The sequence below is a fragment of the Mus caroli genome, chromosome 10 (genome assembly GCF_900094665.2).
Source record: "Mus caroli chromosome 10, CAROLI_EIJ_v1.1, whole genome shotgun sequence".
NCBI classification, from domain to species: domain Eukaryota; kingdom Metazoa; phylum Chordata; class Mammalia; order Rodentia; family Muridae; genus Mus; species Mus caroli.
The window spans coordinates 113,593,300-113,609,475 of NC_034579.1; the positions used below are offsets into that span (position 1 = coordinate 113,593,300).

The following is a 16,176-nucleotide window of genomic DNA, read 5'->3' on the forward strand; positions in this document are numbered from 1 at the left end:
CACTCAGCCCTGGGATAGCTCAGCCCCTAACACTCAGCCCTGGGATAGCTCAGCCCCTAACACTCAGCCCTGGGATAGCTCAACCCCTAACACTCAGCCCTGGGATAGCTCAGCCCCTAACACTCAGCCCTGGGATAGCTCAGCCCCTAACACTCAGCCCTGGGATTGCTCAGCCCCTAACACTCAGCCCTGGGATAGCTCAGCCCCTAACACTCAGCCCTGGGATAGCTCAGCCCCTAACACTCAGCCCTGGGATTGCTCAGTCCCTCCAGTATAGAGAGTATACGTTCTGGTGAGCTTTACAATAAGACACTCAAGTTGGCAGAACTATTTTTTTTTTCAAGCTATGTTTTGAAACTTACAATATACAAATTCAAACACTGCTCCATAGAAACAAAACCCTAAGTCCTCCCAACCCTGTCACACCTAATTTTTAAAGTATACATACCAACACTTTAGAACATTTCCTTTCCACTAGAACAAACATAAAAATAAACGGGCAACACAAATTTTAGTCAAAAAGGAAAACCACATATACTATATATCTAAAGCTCTTCCTCAATTTAAACCCTAGAAAACAATGAGGAATTTCATACTGGGAATCCACATCCTAACACTACTTTCCACCACTTTTATGACTACACAACCATTTTACAAGTTAGAAAGCATCACATTATGGCTTTATATACTATGTACTACAGTTTGTATTACAGCAGACACCCCTTCCCCATATACCTACGAATTAATCTAAACTTTTTAAGTGAGAATGGTTGCGCACAGCCCCTAATAGTTGAGTTAATTTTGTACTTTCCTAGCTTATTCTTAGCAGTTCTTGGATCTCACACACTAATCTGCATAACCCAGCCATGCTCTTCAACATGTCACGGACAATGTCACAGACCAGAACTGAGTACTGTGTACTTACACACATAAAGGCAGCTAGCATGGTGACTAAAAGCTACTGCAAGTTCCAACCCTCCCCACGCAGGGCTGCCTACAGGATCCTCTCTCTCCCTGTCTGTCCATCCTACATTAGGGAACTACCCATATGAGGATTAATGAGTGCTTGATCCTCTGCCTGGAACACAGCACACAGAAGGTTTTCAGTGCTGTTATTACTGCAGCCACAGAGCAAGCTTTCATGTATTCTTTTGTTATTCTTCACTCTTATTCAACAGATGAGGACTTAGGCTTACAGTTTACAAGCTGGTAAGTGACAATGCCAATTCTCACACACAGGCTCTCTACACCATTATTCCCTCAAACTACAAGCTGTCATTGATGTTTCATAATTTTAAATTTAAATTTTATTTCTCAGAGAAATATTTTTTAGTTTCTAAAATCATCACACTAGTTATAACAAACATCTTGGATTTACAGGAATATTCTTAGGTCTAAAAACATTGTTTTCTGATCATTCTTCACAAATAACTACAAGCATTTTTTTTTTCAAAAGTTTTAACCCCATATCAGTACCAGGCATCAACTTCTAGAGTCCGCTAGTCGATATTCCTCTAAAGACTGAAAGTTGGTGTCTGTTGGTGTCTGTCAGGTAAAATGGCATAGCATTTGTATACACCCTCCATTCATCCTCTTCTGTACTTTTAATGCAAAATATTATGTAAACAACTGAATATAAATTTATGTCAATCGCTAGATAAAGCCACTGTACCACACTATTTAGACAATAACAAAGTACACGTTTAGATGCAAATTTCTGTCAAATATTCTTGATTGGTAGCTAGTTAAATCTATGGAGGCCCTGTGTTGGGTACTTTATATGTAATCACTTATTCATTAAAAGCCATGAATACTAAAGTGATTTTCATCTTCAAGAACACTAAACATTTAATAAATTATCTCATTTAACTCGTAAAGCCCCCCACCCACGAAGGCATCAAGCCCCTTCATTTTTTAACCCCAGACAATTACATTTCTAGTAAACTCACAGGACAGACAGAACTGAAATTCAAACCCACAGCTGAATAATAAAGCCTGTATCCGACCTACAAAGACTAACCAAGGGCGTCTAAGCTGTCTGGCATGGTGGGGTAATGGACGCTATGAAGGAAGTTGTTCTTATTGGGTGTGGGGGGACGAAGTTCTTCTAAGTGATGATGGTCCAAACTTAAACAGGATGAAGTGTCTGAGTTCACAAGGCAAACTTTTAAGATAAATAGTAGAGAGATAAAGAAACTATTACCAAGGAATGGGTAATATGTTTAAAGACACAAAAATGCCATTACATCCTCATTGTCTAGCAGGAAATGAAGGTAGACAGGAAACAGAATCAAATTTCAATCTGCCTAGTGAAAGAACCGCTGGGGACTCTGAAGCAAGGGAGACTAATGCTTTAGGGTTCTTCTCTAGCAGAGATGGACTGAAAAGGCTACTGCCCAGAAGCATAGACCTGTCTGCTAGCTAGAGAGCGCTTGGGCAAAAGCTAACCTAAAAACAGAAGTGACAGGAAACGAAGACTGAGCCAGGCAGCAGTGGAGCACACCTTTCATCCCGGGACTGTGGAGGCAGAGGCAGGGGATTCTCTGAGCTAGAGAACAGCCTGCTACAGAGCAAGTTCGAAGACAGTCAGGGCTACACAGAGAAACCCTGTCTCTCTCTCGAAAAAAAAAAAAAAAACAACAAAAAAGACTGATTCAAAGAAAACAAAGAACATCAAAATACCAACAGGACGGAACATGTAAGGTGAAGGGAAGGAAGGAATCTAGGCAAACTCCCACCTCTCTCTCTTGAGTTCTTGCTATGTATGGACGAATCGCTATCAAACCAAAGAAGAGAGGGGCCAAAACAGGATGACAGTACAGAAGACGGCAGACGGGGCTGTGACTTGGGACATCTGAAAGATGTGTATTCAGAAGGGACATTTATGAGAGAATACAAATTGAGGGGCAAGACCTCAAGAATGGATGAAACACCCACCCAGGGAAACAGGAAGGATGGCACTGAAGACAAAGTTACAAGGACTAAACCTTTAAAGTCTACGCAAAACTGAAAGCTGGGAGCCAGTGGTGCTGTGCAAGTTTACAGGAATGCATATCCAAGGGAGCTGCAGTGCAGAGTCAACCCAGAGGCAGAGACATGGAACCTGCTAATTGGTGACTGAAGAATGATTAAGAAGAACTGCGGGGGGGGGGGGGGGGGCAGACAAAAGATCAGCAGAGGAGAATACTCCTGACTGTGAAGTGTGACAGAACCAAATGATCACTGGAGAAAGACTCTTGACTGCGAAGCGAGCAGTGGTAAAGTAGAATATGGAAGTGTACATTTATAGGATAGCAGATTTAACACTTTTACAGGATGAGAAAAAGACCTGTGGTGAGAGAAAGCCTTAAAATATACCTTTACACTTAAACTCAGTACATGGGAAGGAGGATACCTATGATATATAATGTTAAGTGGAAATACAAGTTGCTTATTAATACATAATGTTGCCACTAAAATTCAGACTCCTCCATTGTGACTTCCCCCACATGTAGTCTTCCTGACCCTTCAACACACAAGCTAGTTCTATCTGCCAAGAGTGCTCTTCTTGTCAACGGCTAACCCTCTAAGCAATTCTGACCTTGGTTCAGAAAGGCCTGCCTACCTGTATGCAGTATTAGCCATGTCCCCTCTTCCAGCTCTCTAAAGACACTGTCTTTCTTACTAGGATATAAGTCCTGCAGATTTCATCTACCACACATCCACATATTGTTCAACACACACTATGTTGTTTAAAAATTCTTAGCATGGTAGGCACTTCAAAGTAAAACTTATACATATCATTTGAATGAAAACAACACACCTGTATTTATGTTAAAAATAGGAGGAAGGCTATTAAAGGAGCTAACATCCCTGTTATAAATTAACAAAAATGGGTACAAAATTAGGAAGAAGGGACAATATAATTACACTCCTTTTTTGTTTCATCTCTCTTCAAACTGTCTACAGGAACTGAGGAGTGATGTTTAAATAGTGACCATGGATCTGCAGCAGGCAGTCTACTCTGCTTCCTGCTCTTCTTTCAGTGAGCTGTCATGACTGAGTCATCGCTGGGACAATTACTGCAGGGTAATCTGTGACGTGCTCTGATAGTGGTTTTTAAAGTTAGAATGGTCATCTAATTTATCACCTAATTCTGCAGATGTAAGAGAAAACTAAGAAATTTAATGAGTAAAAGTGGTTTATGTAAAAAAAAAAAAAAAAAAAAGATCCTAATGAGAAAACGCAGACCAAAATAAGAACATTTTACTTAAGAAAAACTAACAAACATACATTTAAAAGACCATTATACAGGCTGAAGAGATGGCTCAGCCGTTAAATGCTAGGCTCACAACCAAAAATATAAGACATTATACATTGTCTAACTTCAATAGTAACCAATAAAGCTCACTGCCACATGCAACCTACAATCTTCCGGTGAAATTACTACTTGAAGTAAAACTTAAACATACAATTGACCAATGAACGCTACAGCTGGACATCATAACAAGCGATTGAGAATACAGGGAGTGTAAGTGCCTGACAACCCTAACGGTGTTACATGAGCTGACTAACTGAACAAGCTGGAACTTCTTTCTACTATGGCTTCCACCATGTCAAGTGCATCATGGATTCCGGATACTCTGACTCAAACTTCTGCGCCAGCTGCTTCACAGGGTATCTAACGGAACTGATGATAATTAAATGCTAAATAGATTTAAAAACAATTAAGACGTAACTATAATTTACATCAATGATTATTTCATGTTATATATATTATACTTTACCAGAAGTACAGCAGATTTTATTTGAACTTCTAACTAAATGTCATCCCATGCTTACTAGTTGAGCCTCACAACTACAAGGTTGGCAGATACTTCTACCCCTTAGTACGGAAGAATGACTTAGCTCAGAGTTAGAGTTTGAGTCTCTCAGCCAGGCCCTTGGTCATCCTACCTCTCATTTCCATTCAGGATGTCCAAGTACCATGCTCTTTATGAACGAAGCTGAGGAGGGTTCTTTTGCTCTTGTCTTTTAAAGGAGACTATCCTATCCAACTCTACTTGAAATTTAAGTCCATAACAAAACATTAATCACCCACCATACAGTGATGAAACAGATATGAAAGTGATCTTTAATAATTTGGGTCATTACGAATTCCGTTTGAAGTCCAATCAAATGTTCTACTTTAGGCACAATAGAGGTACCCTCCTGTCTATAACTCTCTACAAAAGACACACAAAATATTAAGGAAATGGGCCTTGCCATACAGAAAAGAATCTGAAACCATAGCAACGCCTATAAATCATAGTCCCCCGACTCACGAAACTTTCAATTAGACACTCCTTACTTGAATTTCACTAGCCCGTTCATCAACTCAAGTTACCTAACCTTTTCCTGAGAGTTGCTGAAGACTAAGCAAGACACTATGTAAAGTACTTAGGTTGAACTTAACTGCCAGACAGATGACACTGTGGTCAGAAAAACAAAGGCAAAAACAGGTTCTGTCATTTACTGAGTTTGATTGAGAGAGAGAGAGAGAGAGAGAGAGAATATAAATATGAGTGTGTGTGTTTCCCCCTAAAACATTTAAGGCAGGATACAGATCACTCTTGTTCCCAGAGAGCCAACTGAAGTGATGGCTGCTCTTGTAACCCCTGTCATTAAACAACACTGTAGTAATTTGTTTACTATATGGGTCTTTGTAAGCTCCTACCACTCAGCCTGCTAACAGCATCTCATCACTCTCCCATTACTGTGGGGTAAAATAGACAGGAAGACACCTTTATAAATACAAATCATGATACTCTAAATCCCTATTAGGAGAAAGCTCTCCAGGGGGAGTGGGAAGGAACACGAAGAAACCCAACAGTCCATTAAACCCATTTTATTAAACCTCATCCTAGTCAACAGCAACATGGTTTCCTCCACAGCAAGGCTCCTGCTCCACTCAAGTCCTTTCCCCTTCCTGTGACCCTTGTCCAGCCGTGTTCTGTTGTCTCTCTACAATGCTCAAAAGGTAGCCCCCGTGACCACACAATCTAAAATAGCTCACACCAATTACTTCATCCTTATGTCCTCACAGGGCCCACAATGGTTATCTGTTGTCTTGATTACTCAGTCCTCAGGATGGAGGAAGATGCTGGCTTAATGAACATACATGCCTGCCTACAGTCATTTACCACAGTTGACTCCAAGGTCCCCTGCTAAACTACCATGACTTTCATCAGGAGTGGGAGTGGGCTGAGAAGTGTGAACTAGGAGGTGTGCCTGCTGCCTTCTTAACATTCATTGTCTTTAAAGAACTTAGAAAACTACCTACACTGTCTGTGCCAGAATTTCAAGAAACAGCATGCTATCTTCTAGAATCCTAACGCATTTAAAAAGAGAACACTGCATGTATGGCGCTGCCTTAAAATGGCAACACTTCAAAACTCACGAGCAAAAGACATCTGCTGTTATTTAAAACTAAAAGAAATTAAGACATTCAAGCTCCTTTTACTAACAGGCTTACAATGTCGTCTTCTTAAGTTGTTTTAAATTTGAACCATGCAGAAAAACTTGAAAACCAGCCCTAAGACATCATTCTGACATTGGCACAATAAGTGCTCCTTCTCAAAAGGAAGACGAGGCATGAATTCTGCCATATCTTTCACTGTTAAGTAAATTTCTTGCAGGTCAAGGTCACCGCTAGCCAGGCTGCATTTGGTAATCTGGCCCTCGGGTGTGTGTGGGGGGGCGGGGGGCGGTTGACTTAATACTTACTGAGTCCTCCGTCCTCGGGTACTCCAGTCCCTCTCATTCCTAGGTAAGTCAGTCCCAGTATTAGGAAAAACAAGCAGGCAGCGGTTAGGAGGAACATCGACAAGTAGTGAGCACTGAAACTCCCCGTCGGGGACACCTCCTCCCGTTTAAACTGCTGGAGAAGTTCCTCTTCGGGCTCGCAGAGCTTGGGCTTGCCGTAGGCGGTTTTCAGGTAGGTGTGATTGGAGCCAGTATGGTTGGCGTGGTTGATCCTGAGTGTGCCAGGGGCGACCGCGGCCGCGGCGATGGCCCCGGGAGGGAGGCTGTTGGCATACAGACCGGGGGAATCCACGCCGAAAGCCCCGCCGCCTATGTGATTATTGGTTTTGAGGAGGGGCCCCGTGGACGACTCCAAGGTGGAGTCCCCATCCGGACTCGGCGGGGACAGCAGCGGGGCCAGCTTCTTCGCGCCGGCACGGTATCGAGGAATGGAGTCCACTGGATCGCAGCCTCCTCCTCCTCCTCCTCCTCCCCGCTCGGCCGCCGCCTCCTCGAGGTTTCGGCTCCTGTCTAGACTCCCCGCGGCCGCCGCCCTGTCATTCATCGCCAGTGCTCCCCCTCCCTGAACCGAAGTCTCCTGCCGGCTGCCGCCAGATTTAGCAGTCAGCGCCGAGAACGGCTTACTATGGCTCCGTCTGGGTCGATGCCGGGCGAGGGAGTCGTCCTTTAATACCTGTCTGGCCGGGGCCACGTCGCCGTCCTCCTCCCCCTCCTCCCCCTCCTCCTCCTCCGAGTCCGAGTAGTGCTCCCGGCAGCTGCTGTAGGGGAGAAGCCGGCTGCCGTTCACGGCTCGGCTGGCCCACAGCGGCTCCTCGGCCTCGGGGTCGCGGTCCTCACCGTCCGCCAGCTCCTCGTCCGCGTCCTCCGCGGCCCCGTCGCTCCCCGCCGCCGGGGGCTGCGGCTCGGGGCCCGCCGGCCTCCGCGCCCCCCACCACGAGTGCGGCTTCCTCCGCTCGCCCGGGTGGCCGCCCGTCACCTCGCCCGCGGCCGGGGGCGCCGGCGGGGCTCTGAGCCCGCGGTACTGGAGCGCAGCCCGGTCCCTCCGCGCGCCGCCACCGCCGCCGCCCGCCGGCTCCCGCGGACTGGCCTCCACGTCCGACTCGTCCGAGCTGAAGCCCAGCAGCACTTTGCTGCCCGCCGCGGGGACGGCCGCCGCGCCCCCGGAGCCTCCTGCCACGGGGCTCTCCGCAGCCGAGGCCGACAGGCGGCCGAGGCCCGCGGGGCTCCGTAAGTACGCGAGGTCCCCGGAGCCCGGCCGGCCCCCCATCGCCGTCGCCGTGTTATTGTTATTACTGTTCCGCGTCTTGTTGCCGCGGCCCCCCGCCCGGTGCTGCTGCTGCTGTTGCTGCTGCTCTTCCTCGCGAAGCTTCTTCAGCTTCTTGAGGTAGACCGGCCGGGTGCTCTCCGTCACGGGACCCGGAGACAAGCCGTAACGGCGGAGCTGAGAGAAAAGCTCCTCATCCGAGAGCTGCTGAGGCGCCGCCGCCGCCGCCGTCGCCGCCGCCATTTTCTCTCCAGGGTGTTTTACAAGCTCCGCGCTACCGGAAGTGACGCGCCGCCCTAGACCCTGAACTAGACCGGGCTGCGTCGCCCTTCCAGCGCCGGCCACGGGCGCCTCGGCCAATGGGAGGCGCGGGAGGAGCTCACCTGAGCGGGAAGGCGCCACCTGAGCGGCGCGGCCCGGCGTGACCGCGCTCCCTCCCTCCCTCGCTCGCTCGCTGGTCCCGGCGGCCGCGGAGGTCCTGCCTGTCACCGCCGCGCGCCTGCGAGCGCCGTCCGCTCGCCCCCGCCGGGTTCGTAGCCACACCTTGACCTCCCCCCGGGCTCCTGCCACCGCGCCCCGGGCGTGGAAGGGAGCTCGGCCCTCAAGTTCATGGCGACCCTTGGCTGGCTCGGAGCGGTATTAGAGACCCCGAGAGCGAGCCTGGGTCGGCAAGTTTGATGTCTGACTCTAGGTTCATTTTTCATTTTGCCTTTCCGTTTGACGTCTTTTTTTAAAAAAGAAAAAAAAAAAAAAAAAAAAAACCTAAGTGACTTTTTCTGGATGCCTCTGGAGATGGGGAGAAATGGAATATAGATCGTTCACTGCAGTTTTCAAAAAGTCTTGGGTGTATGAAATTAACTTTTTGTCTTTTTTTTTTAACCTAAGTATGATGACCTCATACGTCGTCCTGTGTCATATGTCAAATGTCACCATTTGGAGAAATGAAAGAGCCATCTTATGAATTCGTTTTGACTGAAGAAAGACAAGCTCACCGTGCAAATACGTGACTAACACCTATCCAAACAATACTTAATAAATGTTTTATTTATTTTGAAATGTTTTTATTGCCCCTTTGGCTGTAAACTCCCTGTGCAGAGGACCTTTGCGTCTCTTATTTTCAACACTAGAAGCACGGTAAGCATTTATTGAACAAGGTAGTGAACTGCCAACCAATAGAATGAGATTAAATTTAGGGGCATGGGGGAAAAGGCCTAGTGAGGTCACCAAACTTCCCCCAACCCCAAAGAAAATAATACTAATTGGGAATCCTACCCTCTTGTTCACAAAGCACAGATGAGTCCTAGAGAGGAGAAACTTGCCAGTTTTGATAGAGCGTGCTTCCCCTTTGCTTGAATCTTGACAGAGCTAGTATCATTGAGTACTTAAGCCCTAGAAGCTACCAGGCAATCCTAGCACCATGTATGAAACATTAGTTTGTGTCTGCGTTGCTTTACCCTATAGCTTAAAACATCTATGCAGAATAGGCTAGTCAAAAGCTTAGATATTAGCTTTTCAACACCCAGCATCCTGTAGCAGAAAAATACTTAGTAACCTCAATTCCTAATTTCTAGCAAATCTTTCCTTGTCTTCAAAACAAAGCTTTCATATGGAAGATGGCTTCCGGGGCTGGCGAGATTGGTCAGCGTGTAAGAGCACTGGCTGCTCTTCCGAAGGTCCTGAGTTCAAATCTCAGCAACCACATGATGGCTCACAACCACCCATAATGAGATCTGACATCCTCTTCTGGTGTGTCTGAAGACAGCTACAGTGTTCCTATTTATAATAATAAATAAATCTTTAGGTCAGAGCAAACAGGAACTGAATGAGCGGAGATGACCAGAGCAAGCAGAGGTCCTAAAATTCAATTTCCAACAAGCTTATAACCATCTGTACAGCTACAGTGTACTCATATATATAAATACATCAATAAATAAATAAATCTTAAAAAAAATGATGGCTTCCCTTTTTCTTGAGCCTTCATTGTCACAAATGTTCTTGAATCTACAACTGTTAAAGCAAGACTACAAGAGTATTGAATACACTATATCATGTGATAGTGACTAGGATGAGCCAAATTTATTACCCTAAGTTTTGGAGTGGAGACTCAAATGACCATAAAATTACTGGACCGATGCCTCAGTATAACAAAGGAATTCATGCTTTGATGTTAGCAAAGCTGATTATCAGCCCTATCCTTTCTGCTGCTATTCATTTCAGTTCAACATTTGCTCTCCACCCTGCTGCTTCATTAGGTAGGAGTCCCAAGGGTCTGTGGTGGTTAACAATGTCACCTTGACTGGAGGTAAACATCACCTAGAAGCTGAGCATCAAGACAAGCCTGTCAATGGGCTATCAAAAGTTTGTCTAAAGGATATGAGAAGACACACCTTAGCGCAGGGTGGGACCATCCAATGGCCTGGCTTAAGAGACTGGATACAAAACAGAAAGTGAACTTGAGAACAAAATATTCAGCCTTTCTGCTCCCTGACCATGGTTGCACTCGATCGGCCCCCTTCAGTTCCTGCTTCATTCCTTGACGGCCATGAACTTTGGCCTCAAACTATAAGCCAAAATAAACCCTTCCTTCCTTCCTTAACTTCCTATGATCAGATTTTGTTTCAGCACTGTGCAAAGTAATAATACAGTATCTACTGGTCCTACCTCAACTGCCATGAACTTTTAAATACCAACTTATATTTCCATTGGAACTTTGGTAAATTTAATGTTTCTGAGCCTTCCTTTCTGTATACACAGAATTCTTCACAGGGATTAAATGTCCCTGTGATTTTCAATGCCATGTCTGATCTGATGCCCAGTGTACACTCAGTGTTAGCAATACAAAGTCGGACATTGTATGTCTGTGTATTTTAGTTGTATGGTTCCTGAGAATTCCATGTAACAACAAACTACTGCTTCACTGACTGAAGTAGAATTTGCCCGAGATATTAATCATGTTAGGAATTAATGAAGACCAAAGGCTTTAGGCTACAGTTCTTGATCATTTCAATACTTTGGGTTTTGAATGAACTAGGAACTAAAGGTCTCAAGTCTCAAAGTTATGAACCCAAGAGCAAATCTTAGGGTCTCAGAATCTCAATTTATTCTTTTAAAGTCTCAACAATATTCTCTTCTCTACTTGGCGAATAACTAATATTTAAGAATTTTATGAGAATGATGAATAATACATAATAGTATGTAAAAATAGCATCCAAGTACAGAATACACGTTAGTTACTGCCACACATCAATAAATATGACAATTATACCAATAGGAAGATTTTTATTTTACAAGGAGTTTTGAAGACATGATCTCATTTGGTCTATAAAACAACAACAAACCCTTTCTTTGAGGATGCTGAGGGTATGACTTCTCGTAGGGAACTATAGGTTGTAACTCCCCTTGGTCTTAGTGTTTAAGCAGACAGGAACCTCGCTTCCTCAGGAGAATCTCCCCAGCCTCAGCCCAGGCGCTGCTCATTTGTGCCTTGCACCTTCTTTGTTTGTCAGTACATCTTATGCCAGCTTCCAGACCCACTGAGTTTTAAAGTTTGGAGCTGTATCTTAATTGTATCCAGATAGTTAACAGGGAATACAATCTCAAGCTTACTGGGCTCCATGGATTCTAAATAGCTGACTGAGGGAGACATTTATGATTGGCTGTCCTATACAAATGTGGCATCAGTTTTCATTGAAAAATTTTGTACAGAATTTTTAGAACCCAGTATTATAATCAAAGATTATAATCAGTATTATAATCAAAGATCCCATTCATGCTTTTATGTTGTAGAAGAGTATCCTTTCCAGTCCTAGTACTAAAACTAGTTCTGTTTCTCCAGATCAATAGATTTAGTTTTGATTTTGGTTTATTCTTCTTACTAAAATGAAATTCTTAAAGATAAAACTAGCATTTTAAAGTACACCAATGGCATTTAAGACACTCAGACTATTGCGTAACGGTCACCTGTATCTGGTCCCAACATATTTCCATCATGCCACGTGTCCTTGTTCTACTTACAAGCAACCATTACCAGTTTCTTGTCTCTATGAATAAAGCTTTTCTGTATATTCCTTGTAAATGGATTAAAAGGTCATGTGATCAAAAGTAAGCAGAATCAAAAGTCATGTGACCTCTTACCTTCACTTCTCTTGGCACAATGTTTTCAAGATCTATCCATGTTGTAACAAGTCTTGATTTGTAATATTATTTTTACATATATCTAATTTATATATAAATATTATAACATGATTCTATAGACTGGCCACATTTTATTTATCTATTCATCCATTGACAAGCATTTTGGTTGTTTCTACATTTGTTCATAATGTCATCATAAACATTGACTTTTTTTTTTTTTTTTTTTTTTTTTTTTTTGAGACAGGGTTTCTCTGTAAAGCTCTGGCTGTCCTGGAACTCACTTTGTAGACTAGGCTGGCCTTGAACTCAGAAATCTGCCTGCCTCTGCCTCCTGAGTGCTAGGATTAAAGGCGTATGCCACCAAGCCCGGCAAACATTGACTTTTAAGGATCCATTTTCAAATCTTTGAGTGTGTGCTTCAGAATGGAATAACAGATCATGTGATAACTATATATTGGAATTGTTGCAGAAATTTATGAATGTGTTAATGAAAGAAAAAGGAAAGAGAAAGGAAGGAAGAAGGAAGGAAGAAAGGGAGAGAGAGAAAGAAAGAAAGAAAGAAAGAAAGAAAGAAAGAAAGAAAGAAAGAAAGAAAGAAAGACATTAGCCTGCTATTCTCCCAATAACTAGAGCTTTTATGTAGCAAACTGAACCTTGGGTTCTTCATAACTAACTGCTATGCTTTGAAAATGGTCTGTTCCCAGCAAAGTCTCTGTTCATGTTTAACTCCACAATCTATTAGTGTAGGTTGCTCAGTACTGGTAGAGTGCTATGAGGTGCAGAGGTCATATGAGCGGAGCTTCCCTGAATATATTCATACCTTGTCCTGGGAATGAGTGCCCACTTTCAACAGGGCTGGAATAATTACCTGAAGAGCAAATTATTATAAAGTAACCTTGCTTCTAGGCTCCAGGGCATGTGCTGGGGTTTGGCTGCTTCCCAGAATTCTCCGGGAAGCATGGTTCTTGATGCCTTGGGGCTTGTTTTATGACGCTGGTTTTGGTGGGGATTTTATTACAGACACTCATGGGGCTGGCTGGAAGAAAATACATCATTTGGCAGTTTGGGGGCTGGAATGATTCTGAGAGAAGCGATGCTTTTACTTCATCCTGTCTGCAGGACCAAGTGAGGGCCGTGATTCAGCCCAAGAGGAATTTACGTTTAAGAGATGGGGTAAACTGAGAACAGGGATAGTAAGGAGGAAGGGGATGATTGGGGAGGAGCCAGGGTGGGAGGAGCCAAGGACCTGTCCTGCAAGGGAAATCTGGTATTGAATGTTTTGGTGGTGGTGGTGGTGGTTGTTGTTTTGTTTGTTTGGTTTTTTTGTTTGTTTGTTTTGTTTTCTGTTTTTTGTTTTTTTCGAGACAGGGTTTCTCTGTAGTCCTGGCTGTCCTGGAACTCACTTTGTAGACCAGGCTGGCCTTGAACTCAGAAATTCGCCTGCCTCTGCCTTCCAAGTGCTGGGATTAAAGGCGTGCGCCACCACGCCCGGCTGGTGTTTATTTGTTTGTTTGTTTTGTTTGTTTGTTTGTTTGTTTGTTTGAGACAGGGTTTCTCTGTGTAGCCCTAGCTGTCCTGGAACTCGTTTTGTAAACCAGGCTGGCTTCGAACTCAGAAATCCGCCTGCCTCTGCCTCCTGAGTGCTGGGATTAAAGCCATGTGCCACCACTGCCCAGCGGTATTGAATGTTTTGAGCTAGTTTTCTAAGTCTTCAGGTCCTATTTTGAACCGGTTTGGATTTGTTGCTGTAGAAACGACAATTGTTCCTGGAGAAGGGCATGGGTCCCTCCGTTAGCAACAGTCAGGACCTAGAGCTCTTCAATTCAGAAGCCACCACAGCCAAAGAATGGAGTTTTTCCTGGAAGGGCCCAAGCTGATCTGAAATCTCTTTAGGTTTTTCTGAGACCTGGTGAGATACGGATATATATATATATATATATATATATATATATATATATATATATGTATAAATATTTAAATATACCTATAAATATATGTATATATTTTATATGTATATTTATATATTATATATGTATTTTTATATTTATATATTATATATGTATTATTATATTTATATATTACAACAACAAAACCTCTCAGTCCCACTATTTGAGTTCTGATTCCTGAAAGTGTGCCCAGGATGGCAAGAAGAGGGCCGAGCAAGATGGCACATTAGCTAGACAAAAGCTGTTGGTAGCAAAGAAACACTAGTAAAGTTGGGTGGGGGCACTGGGAGCAGACAGAGCAGCTGAGTTAGGTTTGAATAGGGATGGAGTGCATAAGTGGTCCTTAGCAATACTGAGGCAGAAGCAGACTTAGAGTGAAGGTGGTTAGGCCAGGAAGGCAGATAGTGCCAGAAGGGCATTCGCTAGTCTTGTGGCACAAAGGTGGTGATGGTGAGATTGTATTAGTCAGCTTGGGGAATGGACACAGAGAGGTCTATGGACCCATAAAGGGGCCTTAGGAAGTCAGCTTATTCTGATTGCTAAGGTCCCTTCAGCAAATGTTTCAAGGAACATGTTTTATAAGGCTCTTCCTGAAGCTCAGTGGTACAGCCTGGTTAGTAAAGCTCTCTCACCATTTCAAGAGTCCCCCAATATCTTTACAGGCAAAGTGAAAGCCTCCGGGCAAGGTGCCCACACTCTTCTAACCCACACCGAAGAGGAAGGAATCTGTAAGAGGGTGAAGAGGAAGACAAAGCCTTTTGCAATCGCCTTGTCTCTCAGTCTTGTTGCTGCGTGCAGCAACTGGAAAGAAACACAGAAGCAACCAGGCATAATCACGCACTTTCTGCAAGATCAAAAAGGCGACACAATATTAGATCAATGTTATCATTGCAGCTCCTCTCAAATGCCTCCAGGACGGGTTTGCTAGTTTTTAATCTACAAAGGTTCCTGGGATTTATTTCTCTTTTTAATTACTCAGCTTCTATTTAAATGCTAAGACTTCTAAGGAAGGAGCCAGAATAAACATGCTGGAAATACAACATGGTATTAGGAAATGTTAGACAAAAATTCTTATTCTAGGTTAGTGTGAGAATTTGCCAAGAAAGTTTTGTCGTGAGGGCATCTGTCTTACTTTTCTATATATAACTCAAACAGGTGAGGAGCAGCTATGGGATTCAAGTGAACAGCACACATATGCCACGACTGATATTTATATCCTACTGTAACCACGCGAGTGAGTCTCCTCAATCATATGCACAAAGTTACAGAGAACATTTCACTTTAAAGCACGGCGGATGAGGGTCTCAGTGCTAGCTGGGAATTCTATTTCTGGTCCTACAACTCATTGCGGTAATATTTTACATTGCCTCACAGTCTACAAAAATCCCTCATTATGTCATTTTGCCCTTACACCCACTCTGAGGAAAATATTAACAGGACAGTGTGAGAGACGGAGAAAACTGAAGCTTGGGAAATTTGTCCTTTGTCCTTTGTGAAGCAAATGGGGACCGAAATACAAAACCACTTTTGGGTTGTCAGCCCCTAAACTGATTGATCCCAGCCCACCACGGCCTCAGTCAGATGTTGCAGAATGAGTTCTTGAGTCGTTTGCTTTTGGTTAATTTGTCTGTATGATGTGGTGTACAGTGGTTTAACCAGCAAGACGCTTTCAGGATCCAAAGCATTTGAAGGCACCTTCTTAACCACTTAGTGCTGTGGATCTTCATGTGCGCAACTTGTCTCTCTGTGCCCTCAACCTCCATGTGCCTTTTTGAAAGTTTCACCCTTCCTGTCTCTAATTTAAACTCTCTATACAGAAGATGATAATACAGCTGTGTTGATCATGCAAAAATTACAAAACAGCCTTAGGAAGATTTTCAGGTGCCCTGAAAAGAAGGAATATCCTAGAGTTGGGTCTCCTAAAGCATAGGGACTAGAGAAGGATGCGTTAGTGAAATGAGTATGAAGGTTAAGAAATAGTCCTGCGGGCTGGTGAGATGGCTCAGTGGGTAAGAGCACCCGACTACTCTTCCGAAGGTCCAGAGTTCA

The 16,176-nt window shown here is 43.9% G+C and overlaps 1 protein-coding gene across 1 annotated transcript in view; it reads right to left on the reverse strand.

The window, feature by feature from the left end:
* The window catches only part of Lemd3 (LEM domain containing 3), a 55,888-nt gene extending 47,575 nt beyond the window's left edge, over window positions 1-8,313 (reverse strand). Inside the window, exon 1 of the mRNA XM_021175093.2 lies at window positions 6,745-8,313. Within this exon, the coding sequence (XP_021030752.1) occupies window positions 6,745-8,290 (1,546 nt within the window). The 5' untranslated portion in view covers window positions 8,291-8,313. The remainder of the gene's footprint in view (window positions 1-6,744) is intronic.
* Window positions 8,314-16,176: the final 7,863 nt, after the last annotated feature.